The sequence below is a fragment of the Sinocyclocheilus rhinocerous genome, unplaced genomic scaffold (genome assembly GCF_001515625.1).
Source record: "Sinocyclocheilus rhinocerous isolate Xijiao unplaced genomic scaffold, SAMN03320098_v1.1 scaffold2716, whole genome shotgun sequence".
Lineage (NCBI taxonomy): Eukaryota > Metazoa > Chordata > Actinopteri > Cypriniformes > Cyprinidae > Sinocyclocheilus > Sinocyclocheilus rhinocerous.
The window spans coordinates 478,741-490,493 of NW_015624199.1; the positions used below are offsets into that span (position 1 = coordinate 478,741).

The 11,753-nt window shown below is 33.8% G+C and overlaps 3 protein-coding genes across 3 annotated transcripts in view; all 3 read right to left on the reverse strand.

Annotated features, from left to right (window-relative positions):
• Nucleotides 1-1,692, reverse strand: part of LOC107738265 (MICOS complex subunit MIC10-like) — a 3,636-nt gene extending 1,944 nt beyond the window's left edge. The window contains exon 1 of the mRNA XM_016549984.1: nt 1,547-1,692. Coding sequence (XP_016405470.1) covers nt 1,547-1,610 — 64 coding nt within the window. The 5' untranslated portion in view covers nt 1,611-1,692. The remainder of the gene's footprint in view (nt 1-1,546) is intronic.
• Nucleotides 1,693-2,951: 1,259 nt separating this feature from the next.
• On the reverse strand, nt 2,952-6,994 carry LOC107738495 (suppressor of IKBKE 1-like). The gene is made up of 5 exons (XM_016550248.1): nt 6,615-6,994; nt 4,980-5,085; nt 4,758-4,900; nt 3,871-3,984; nt 2,952-3,791 (listed from the first exon to the last, which is right to left on the reverse strand). The coding sequence occupies exons 1-5, from the start codon at nt 6,771-6,773 to the stop codon at nt 3,672-3,674; spliced, it is 642 nt and encodes a 213-aa protein (XP_016405734.1). The 5' UTR covers nt 6,774-6,994; the 3' UTR covers nt 2,952-3,671.
• A 1,116-nt stretch (nt 6,995-8,110) lies between these two features.
• LOC107738503 (iodotyrosine deiodinase 1-like) lies at nt 8,111-11,480 on the reverse strand. The gene is made up of 5 exons (XM_016550259.1): nt 11,230-11,480; nt 9,795-9,995; nt 9,485-9,644; nt 8,824-8,980; nt 8,111-8,693 (listed from the first exon to the last, which is right to left on the reverse strand). The coding sequence occupies exons 1-5, from the start codon at nt 11,411-11,413 to the stop codon at nt 8,511-8,513; spliced, it is 885 nt and encodes a 294-aa protein (XP_016405745.1). The 5' UTR covers nt 11,414-11,480; the 3' UTR covers nt 8,111-8,510.
• Nucleotides 11,481-11,753: the final 273 nt, after the last annotated feature.

Below are 11,753 nucleotides of genomic sequence, written 5' to 3' on the forward strand. Positions count from 1 at the left end.
TACTTTGATACACTCTCAAAAAAAAAAAAAAAAAAAAGCTGTCACTGAAGCAGTACCTTTTCAAAGGATACAACTTTTATACCTAAAGGGCACATATTAGTACCTAAAAGGAACAAAAGTGTAGCTTTTGAAAAGGTACCTCCCCAGTGACAGCTTTTGAGTCTTTCTCTGTGAATTCATGGTACTTTAAAGCATACCATGATAACTACCATGGTACATAGTAAACAGAGCTGGGTAGTAACTGATTACATGTGATCTGGATTATGTAATCAGATTCCAAAAATTATTTGTAATGAGATTAAATTACATTTTTAAATAATCATAATCAGATTACAGTTACTTTGTTTGTTGATTACATGATTAGGCTATATATTATTCACCCAATAGCAATAAATTACTCAATTTATTGATTCTCCCTAATTCCTTTTTTTTTCATCTTTTAATTTTTATTTTCTAAAATAGCCTGCTGCTTATATACATTCAGAAAGTCTTCCAGTTTTGAGGACGTTCACACAAAGATCATTCACTAGTCAGGTGGCCACACATCACTTGACCACTGCATTTACAAAAATATTTCAGGTTTAAGAAGTGTTTCAACATTGCATTTGCATCAACTACTGATGAACACATTCATTTTTATTTGAATTATCACTCAGTAGGTAATTTAACCATGTATTACTATAATGTCATTTAGGAAGCTTTTGTCTTTCAAACACATTAAAATGCACAAATTCACGTTATTTCTTATTTGCATGTAATGCATGCATTCCCAAACTTTTTTTATTTTGTCATCTGAACCTCTTTCACCTAATGTATTTACTTGCAGAACCCCTGAGATTTTAAAATAAATATTTTAATAATTCATTATCACATTTGCATGTTTAAGGTTCTCTGACTGTTGATTAATGGTCACATGAAATGCAGGTAAACAAATAAAATATATAAAAAAAATTACTATGTGTTTTATTTTGATTTATGTTATTTTAAAATGACATTTTTTATAATTTAATAAATCATTAGCTTTTCATTAAACTCACAAACCCCTGCAGTTGCTTCACAACCCCCAGTTTGGGAAACCTTGATGTAATATAATGTTAATGCACGCATGTTGTTTATTACAACAAATGGAATATATTTTCTTAATCTTTGTATTTTTATATCAATAATATGGTACAAGATTATCATATTTGAATCAATGTGATAAACAAGTTACTCTGATTATATTACCTAAAATGTGTAATGTAATAAATTACGTTACTAACTACAATTTTTGTCACGTAATTTGGAAGCAGTAACGGATTACAATTTGGAAGTAATCTACCCAGCTCTAATAGTAGAAAAAACAGTCCAAAAAACATAGATTTAACACAGTATGTCATTCTAAGACCTGCCTAGATTAGTCGTAGGCGGTCCTAGTAGTAACATTAATTCACCTAACCTTTTTAATAGAACACATAAAATAATACCATAGTTCTCAAAACAAAACAGCATTTGCAGGCGTCTATGTAGGGAGTTCACTAGGTTTTGAATTCTAATGAATTCTTACCGAATTTAACAGCGCAGTCTGCGAGGCAGCGGTCCCACTTTTGGCCGAGCTCTTTCTCAGACATGATGACAGCGGACGGATGACTTTGGCTTGAAGGCTGTAGTACGCTGTCATACTTTCCTTCACCGGCAGTGGAGGAGTGTGTACGCGCTGCATGATAGCGCCATCACCTGGACAGGCGGAGAAATAACGCAAGATTGGGGGGGTGATCAATTTGAGCCGAACCCAACGTGTGTGCGTCTTATCAGTGACCGGAGTGCCCTACACGGACGTGACAACAAGCCCTCAATCAAAGTTGGTTATTAAATCTAATGAATTCTTACCGAATTTAACAGCGCAGTCTGCGAGGCAGCGGTCCCACTTTTGGCCGAACTCTTTCTCAGACATGATGACAGCGGACGGCAGCGGTAGAGCGGATGACTATGACTTTGGCTTGAAGGCTGTAGTACGCTGTCATACTTTCCTTCACCGGCAGTGGAGGAGTGTGTACGCGCTGCATGATAGCGCCATCACCTGGACAGGCGGAGAAATAACGCAAGTTTGGGGGGATGATCAACGCCCAGATACAAAATACATTAGTTTGGTTTTGGTTTTGGTTTATTTATTTATATAGCACTACTAAAAGAACCCCAAGGGTTGCCCACAGTGCTTTACATAAAAACGATAAGAACCAAAAACAATCACACACATACTGAGCAATCAAACAAATACATATAATAGCTAACTCTATAGTTTAACTAACATAGGCTGCCACTCCAAAATGAGCTTTCAGTAGATGTATGTAATGGAATTTTGCATTGTTCAATAGTACACTGAAATCCAAGCATATTAATCATAGCTTGATAACCAACGCTTTAAAATGTTAATATTATTGTTTTTTTTAAATGATAAACATCACTTTAATATCATTTTAAGTTTCACAAAAGATACAAATACTGAAATAAAAAACTAAAAATATTTGTTTATATTTTAAATTATATTTTATTTTTATATTTTCTAAAAACTAATATATATATACACACACACACATATATATATATATATATATTTACATATACATACATAAAATATTTAGAAAATATAAAAATAAAATATAATTTAAAATATAAGTATTTAATTTTAAACATTATTTTTTCAATATTATGGGTAAAAATTATTTAATGGAAAGTTTCATTAAATATTAATTCTAATTTAATAATCAGGCATTTTAAAAAGTATTACAAATTATATCCCTTTAGTTTATTTTACATGTAAAAAGAATATTTATATATTTAGTGAAATTAACTGTCACACTGGATTCTAGGTTTCAGAAAACGTTAAAACATTCAATATCACACTTCATAATTTATCACATAAACATCAACCTTCTGATGAAATATAAAACTCATCACGTTTAAACTTGAATACTTGTATTTTATTTTACATATTGTGTTATACAAAATAACAACTGCAGTACATATGATTGCTTTCCTGAGAAGAAAATACAACGATTTACAATACAAAGACTGGCAATTGTTTAAAAGGCCATTTTAAGATGATTCTGATCATAAAACTGTGGAGGTGTGCTGTACATGTTACACGGCGCACGAGATTATAACATCAAACTGTTGAAAGATGCAATACTGCTGATACATACAACTGATCTTATGCTGAAGTTAGTTAATAGGCCTGTTAATAATCTGTTTTCACAAATATAGAATGTACTCCAAACACAATTTAATCATGTGACCTAAAAAGACCTATAATCCTGCAAAGGCTAAATCAATTTAAGACAAAAATCAATCATTTTAAAATAAACCTTTTTTTTTTTTTTTTTTTGGAAAATGCAAACAGAAATAGAGCCAGAACTGATCTATAATGCAAATTTACTTACTTAATAACAAATGAAAATTTAAGTTATTAAGCATCTATTATTAAAAAACTGAAGAGGTGATACGTCTTTCCTGAACAAAAACACTACCATCACTAATAATAAACATCAGAAAGTGCATCATCAGGCAGCAGGAAGTTAAACCCCCGCCAGGACAGTTCAATTCAACACTAGAGAACCCAATACAGATATTATGACGCCAAGTCACCCGACATACAAATATACAAACTGCCATCTAAAGTAAGATTTCCTCTATTAGGGCTGTTGTTTCTTTGGGCTCTGGGCTGCCGTCTCTGCAGGGTTTGTCTCCTCTCTCTGCGGCCTCACGGAGCTGTTGCTGATGGACAGCAGACCCCTGAGCTCCTTGTTTTCAATCTGCATCAACAAAAAGACGCATTACATGAACATACAAAAGCAGAAATTATAAGCTGATGTATTAAAATAAAGCCATTACTTCAAGCTGTGCCAATTGCTCTTTTACAGAGCAGTAGCGCTGGTCGTCCACCTGCACAGCTCGACGCATTACTTGACCCATTTCACAGATCCGCTCCAACTGGCTTTGAACCTCCTGGAATAAAGACTTATTTTAGGTTTCATTCTGCTTGATTTTTGAACATGCCATTAGAATAACTTAAAGAAACTGATGCAATTTTTTTTTTAAGTAATAGGTCACCCAAAAATGAAAATTTGCTGAAAATTTAGCATCATATTGCTTGCTTACTAATGGATTCACTGCAGTGAATGGGTGCCGTCAGAATGGAATCCACACCACTCCAGTCCATCAATTAACATCTTGTGAAGAGAAAAGCTAGATTGCTTCTGGCTAAAATACAAGTCCTCTATCCATAATATTGCTTTCTCCAGTAAAAAAAAAAAAAAAAGTTGTCTCGTCTGAATCAGGAGAGAAATATGCACAGATCAAGCACCGTTTACAAGTGAAAACAGTCCAAAACAGTTTTAAACAAATATGTGAGTGGATTTTGATGTGAGAGGAAGCGTTATTATAGATTATGGATTCATATTTCGGCCAGAAGCGACGGTTTGAAGTTAAAACGCCTTAATGATGGATTTGTTTCTTACAAACACGCAGCTTTTCACTTCACAAGACATTAAATGATGGACTGGAGTGGTGTGGATTATCAGCTGTTTTGACTCTCATTCTGACGGCACCCATTCACTGCAGAGGATCCATTGGTGAGCAAGTGATGCTACATTTCTCCAAATCTATTCTGATGAAGAAACAAACTCATCTATATCTTGGATGGCCTGAGGGTGAGTACATTTACAACAAATCCTCATTTTTGGATGAACTATTCTTTTAAGAAAGCAAAGGTCTGGCACCTTGGCTTGATCCTGGTGAAGGCTAAGCACAGGTTTGGCATCCAGCTCTTTCTTTTCCATCATCAGCTGAAGCATCTGTTTTCGGTATCGGCCCATGATCAGCTCTAAAGCGTACTGGTGCTCCTCCAGAGAGAGGCAGAGCTCTGTGAACAGCACAAAGAGTCGAATCAGGGATTCACTCTACAAATGCGAGACACTTTGAAGAAACTCGCGCTGACTTGCCTCTGTTCTCCTGCTGGAGGTCTTTGATTTGGGTGTTCTCCTGGGTCAGCAGGATGTGAGGTTTGTATCTGGACAGCTCCTGATACTCTGTGCTTTCCTCCATGTACTAAATACAGGAAAAACAGAAATTCATAATCGGTGGTTACTGGTTATTCTTCATTTATTAGTTATTAGACGCATCATATACAGGATTCTAGACCTGCAACAACTAAATTGACAACAAATTTGATTATCAATTAATTCAGGCTGCACATTATGTGTCTATCTATGTATTTTTTATGTGATTAATCAATGAAATAATCAATAGATTAATTGATTATCAAAATATTAGTTAGGGCTGTAACAACTAATCAATAAAAGCAACAATAATCAAGAATGAAAATAATTGATAACAAATTTGATGATCGATTAAAAAAAAAAAAATCACACAGACACACACACAGATATACATACATACATATATATATACAGTGGGTACGGAAAGTATTCATAACTACAACTTGACTCAAGCAACATTTTATTTATTAACCATCAAGTTTAAAAAAAAATGACTTTTTTTCAGATTAAGAAAATAAACAACAGATTAACCAATAATTAAAATAATCTTTAGTTGCAGGGTTCTCAATTTTATACATAATTTTTACATTTATTATTATTATTATTATTATAAAATAATTAAATTCAATCCGACCTGCAACACAATGCAAAAAATATTAACAAATATTCTTAATAAAATTCAACCGTCAAGATTGTATCTTATGTTTTTATTCCTAATTTCGCTTTACAAAAAAAAAAGAAGAAAAAAAAGAGCTTTAATTACAGCTTTAATATGCATGACAGCAGTACAGATTTATAATATCAGGCACAATATTAGTATCAGCATTTACACAAAAATGTATTATCAGCCCAATTTTAATATTGCACTGTATTCCAAGCTGTTATCCATAAGTTCAGACCTCTGAGGTTTACACTGCAAAAAAAATAAATAAATAAATAACTTAGGATTTTTGTCTTGTTTTCCAATAAAAATATCAAAATACATTTACGTGAGAAGGAAAATAACATAAGATATAAGACATAAGAACATAAGTCTTGTTTTCAAAAAATGTTATCAAAATTATGAGTTTATGTTAAAATCAAGAAAAATGGTCACCGGAGTAAGAAAAATAGTCGTATTTTCCCTTTGAATTAAGTTTATCTTTCTTACCCTGTTGACAGATGTTTTGTCTTGGTTTAGGCATAAACTTTATCTTATTTATTTATTTATTTTTAAGAAACAAAAGACCTAATATGTTGCTTTTCAAGTAAATGCATATTGATTTAGGAATATTTATATATTTGTACTGGAAAACAAGACAAAAAAAAGTAAAAGTAAAGCAATTTTTTTGCAGTTTAGCGTCTTGATCAAGGGCAAAACTGACAATCATTAAACTAACTACCCATCCGAACTAAAACCTTTGATTCATCAGTCCAGATCTTACCCACTTAACCACACGCTGTGCAACAATAAATGGCTCATATTGTGTAATGTACATGCAATAACACATGCACGCACAACTGTAATATGTCCCTGCATGCTCTTAGAGGTCATATGTGTGCTCTGCAGGGTGGTCAGTAAGAGATTTCATATCATGCCTTGTCAGGAAGAGTGTTTTCGACCTCCTTCATGCTGTGGATCTTGTGGTTGAGGACGCTCGACTGCTCGATGAGACTCTCCGCGGCCGTGTCGTGCTCCTTCAGCCGCTCCAGCAGCGTCCGCGCGTCGCCCAGCACCTTCTCCAGCGAGCACGACATCTCCTCCACCTCCACAAACACACACTCTCACTCACTCAAACTACACCGCTGCCCTCAGCGAGCCTGACGCATAACAGTCGAATTAGAAAATGTTGAGATATATTACGTATTTACTAGTAATATCTCTAGTAAGATAGCCGATTAAGGAAAGCTGTCAAGTAAAAGAACTTCCTGTGCTAGTTAACGTCAAATACGTCAACTCTTTTGTACGTACAGGAAATGTATTTTCAAAATAAAAGCCCTGTTTGGGTAAAAACAACAACAACAACAACAACAATAATAATAATAAAACAATAAAAGTGCTCGAATTAATTTTTACATTTCTGTTGAATTCTACAAATAGCTTACACAAGTTATCTCTGCATAATAACATGGGATAGAAGAAAGGATTTTAACATCGAATGCAAAAAACACACTTCACCTCTATTTTTCAAAATAAAAGCCCCGTTTGGGTACAAAATAAAAGTACTAAAATTATTTATACTCAAATTATAATAAAAAATAAAATAATACAATTGATAAAAAATTATATATACCCTCTAACACTAGCATTCTCTATTCTATCTACTTGTTTTCTTTATTATAAAAAAAACTTGACCCTCTAACACTAGCACCTAGCACTCTCTATTCTATTTATTTTCTATCTGCTTGTTTTCTTTTTATTTATTATAAAAAAATTACCCTCTAACACTAGCGTTCTCTACTCTTTTTCTATTCTATCTACTTGTTTTCTTTGTATTTATTATTAAAAGATTACCCTCTAATACTAGCATTCTCTATTCTATTTCTATTCTATTTACTTTTCTTTATATTTATTATAAAAAATTACCCTCTAACACTAGCGTTCTCTACTTGTTTTCTTTATTATAAAAAAAAACTTGACCCTCTAACACTAGCACCTAGCACTCTCTATTCTATTTATCTACTTGTTTTCTTTTTATTTATTATAAAAAAATTACCCTCTAACACTAGCGTTCTCTACTCTTTTTCTATTCTATCTACTTGTTTTCTTTGTATTTATTATTAAAAGATTACCCTCTAATACTAGCATTCTCTATTCTATTTCTATTCTATTTACTTTTCTTTATATTTATTATAAAAAATTACCCTCTAACACTAGCGTTCTCTACTATTTTTCTATTCTATCTATTTTTTTCTAATTTAATATATATTACAAATTATAGAACAAAGTGTTTACACTTTTCTGTTGAATTACCCTACAAAGCTTATGTCTCTGCATAATAAGATGGGACAGAATAAAGTATTTCAACATTTAACAAATAACACACTTCCTCTTTAACTATATATGATTTGTTACAGTAATAAACCCATGTTGGACTGTAATTTAGAGATGATTATTGAAAAATGACAGATAACATTATCTTGCAATGACCGTAAAATAAACATGAAGCCCTTTCAAATATGTCAGTGAGAGTGTAGAAAACATAAAGCATTAGCATGGGAAAATACAAACACGTACTTAATGTTTTGCATAAATCACAGAAGATTCATAATATATGAAGCGTACATTAAAAGAGCCATGCAAAATGTGAGAGGAACTGTGTCCCTATGTAAACTATTACTGTAACATCCCTTTATGGTAAGGTATAATAAAAATAGAGCAGTAAGATGAGAACATTTGGTCTAATTTGCCAAACACTCGTTTCTTTTTATTCAAAACAGGTCTGTATATTGGCCTTTTTATTGCATTACATTTGTTTATCGCAGTTGATAATGTCACACAGTCACCATGATGTCATTTAGGTCCTTGCGTTTGAGGTCAGGCACTTCGGCGTCAGACGCAGGGTAGCCAACGGGAAGCAGCATTAGAAGCTTCTCATTGGCTGGTCGCTGGAGGAGGGACCTGAGCTGTGGACCGCAGTTCAGAGGAGTCGTCGTCACGGTAACCAGCCCCACATTCTAACACAAAAAATGTAAACAATACAGAGAACAATGGAATATTACACATCATTTAAATCACAGATCCACATTTTTTATAATCAAATGTTTGATTTGTGTGTTGATTTGTGTCAGCTTTTTTGTGTCTGACCTGCAGAGCAGCCAGCAGAATGCCACAGGAAATGGACACACTGATTTCATTGTAATAGTGAGTCTTTTTCTTGCCGTTGGGCAGAATTCCATATGTCTGCTTAAACACTAGAATCAGATACGGAGCCACATCCAAATACTCCTTCACCCAGTTTGTCCTGTGAAAGACACCTTTACTTGCTTGTTATTTAGTGAATTGGAAAGTCATATAAATTCTTGAAATAAAATTAGTTATAGTAGAACGAACATGGTAGAAACAGACCACAAGAGGGCTCTAGTAACACAGCTATAGGATTTTATTAAAACACTGTGTGATTATTATAATAATTATCAAATATAATATCTATATTTATCTGTAGATCCTACCAAAAATCCAATAATAGTAATAATTATTATTATGTGACCTCTTAACTGTTTGAAACAACATTAACCATGGTAAAAAAAAAAAAAACGAAGGAAAACAACCACAAAGGGGCACTAATGTCATAGCTAAGTTTTAGTCAACACATTTTTATTACGTCTGTAATTGTTATATTCAATTTATGAAATTATATTAATACATAATACTAGTACATAGTAATAGTACAGTAATAATAAAACGAATAAATATTTTGCGTAAAACTACACATTATGTCTACATATTATGTCTATTTGAAACGCACCTCAGTTTCTTCAGGTCATGGACCCACTTGTCTCCCATCCTTTGCTTGTAGTTGATCTCCTCCTCCTCCTCAATGATCTCTCTGATCTTGTGTTTGACATCTGCATCAGACACCACCACAAACGTCCAGGGCTCAGTGTGACCTCCACTAGGTGCAGTGCCTTACACACACACACACACACACACACACACACATATGGGGACAAAGGCTAGGCTTTGAATTGTTTTGTCTTTTGAGCTGAATAGGAATTTGCCACCTCTGCCAAATCACACAACAAATTCAGCCCATTGCATCATTGTGATTGCATTACCTGCAGTGCGTATAACATTGTCAATCACTTGTTTTGGTACCGGTTCTGGACTGATGAAGCGGACAGACCGTCTCAGATTCATGAGCGAGTAGAACTTTTCAGAACGTTCCAGCATCTCAGTAGCAGAATACTGAATTGGGGTGTATGGGATATGGGGTAAGTTTTCTTCCTCTGTTGTGTCTATCCAATCATCATCACCCTCTGTGCACAGACAATCGATTGAGTCACCAACGCCAATAAACAGAAACACAAATTCACATCAGGGTGAACATGGCAGTCTCATGTCTTTAAAGGAATAGTTCACCCAAAAAAGAAAATTAGCTGAAAATGTACTCGCCTACAGGCCATCCAAAATGTAGAGTTTGTTTTTTCATCAGAACAGATTTGAAGAAATGTAGCATTGCATCAATTGCTCACCAGTGGATCCTCTGCAGTGAATGGGTGCCGTCAGAATGAGAGTCCAAACAGCTGATAAAAACATCACAATAATCAACAAGAAATCCAAACCACTCCAGTATATCAATTAATGTCTTATGAAGCGAAAAGCTGTGTGTTTGTAAGAAATAAATCCATCATGACGTTTTTAACTTCAAACCATTGCTTCTGGCTAAAATATGAGCCCATAATCCATAATATTATCTCATAATATCCCATAATATTACTTTTCCTCTATTAGTGAAAAAGTCATCTTGTCTGGATCAGGAGGATCAAGCACTGTTTACAAGCAAAAACAGTCCAAAACAGTTTTAAACAAATACGTTGGCAGAGTTTGATGTGTGAGAACAACAGTAGATACAGTAGATGTAGTAGACTTTTACACTGGAGGAACCATTATTATGAATTATGGACTCTTCACAAGACATTAACTGATGGACTGGAGTGGTGTGGATTACTGTGATGTTTTTATCAGCTGTTTGGACTCTAATTCTGACGGCACCCATTCACTGCAGAGCATCCATTGCTGAGCAAGTGATGGAATGCTACATTTCTCCAAATATATTCCCACGAATAAACAAATTCATCTACATCTTGGATGGCCTGAGGGTGAGTAAATGTTTCATTTTTGGGTGAACTATTTTTTTTTTTAATTCTCTACTCTCTGTCTTTTGTTTTGAAAATGTTTGAATATGTAATCTAATGGAAGAACATTGTCATATATGAAAAATATGATTGCATATATGCAATAATGAAACAAAATATTAACAGTATATAAACAGCGCACATCAACAGACATTAAAGCGCTATTTTGAAAGTGGGCTGTAATAGAGCATGTTGCAACATCTTAAGCAAGACTTTTTTTGGACTTTAACCTTTGCATTCGGTTCAAAACTCTTTCCCAGCATAGAGTTCTTTTCTTTGAGATCTCAAACTTTAAGTTCTGTCATGTACTCCTTAATATTACTAGTTATGATGTGAGTATAGTGGTGGAGAGTACCGTTGTGTTTACTGCTGGTTTCTGTATCATCCTGCAGATCCTCGTCCACCCATGGTCTGGCTGTCTGGTCTGAACGCTGCTGCTTTGATCTGGTCTCTCTCCTCTGGGAGCTTTTGAAGAGAAACCCGATAATCACACACAAAACCGCCACGAACACCGGAGTAAGAGATGAAAACACCGCCATGATGAACGAGTGAAGTCTAAAGAACGAGTTTCACTCAAGTTCACTCAACGGGGAGGGACTCACTTTCTTCTGTTAATATTAAACAGCTCCCAGGGAACTTATACACACTATTGCACGATTTGATTATCACACAATAGTCATTCATATGATATATCTGTAATACTTATAATAAGTATAAACTTAGTTTACAGTTATAAATTATTTAATAGTATTTTAATAATAATTATTTCATAATAATTCAATAATAAATGTAAAAACAATGTTAATGTTGTTGTTATGTTGTTATTATTATTCAATAAACAATTGAAATGCATTACTTTTACTTTACTTTAGTTTTAGT

Bases quoted from the DNA above. Each gene is read 5' to 3' on its own strand.
- LOC107738503 (XM_016550259.1), bottom strand. From the start codon at position 11,413: ATGGCGGTGTTTTCATCTCTTACTCCGGTGTTCGTGGCGGTTTTGTGT. The intron at 9,996-11,229 runs GTACTCTCCACC...GTCTGTGCACAG, and splicing joins AACCAGCAGTAAACACAACG to AGGGTGATGATGATTGGATA. The intron at 9,645-9,794 runs GTAATGCAATCA...TGTGTGTGTAAG, and splicing joins CAATGTTATACGCACTGCAG to GCACTGCACCTAGTGGAGGT.
- LOC107738495 (XM_016550248.1), bottom strand. From the start codon at position 6,773: ATGTCGTGCTCGCTGGAGAAGGTGCTGGGCGACGCGCGGACGCTGCTG. The intron at 4,901-4,979 runs GCAAGTCAGCGC...TGCTGTTCACAG, and splicing joins CCTCCAGCAGGAGAACAGAG to AGCTCTGCCTCTCTCTGGAG. The intron at 3,985-4,757 runs GTGCCAGACCTT...TCTTTATTCCAG, and splicing joins TTCACCAGGATCAAGCCAAG to GAGGTTCAAAGCCAGTTGGA.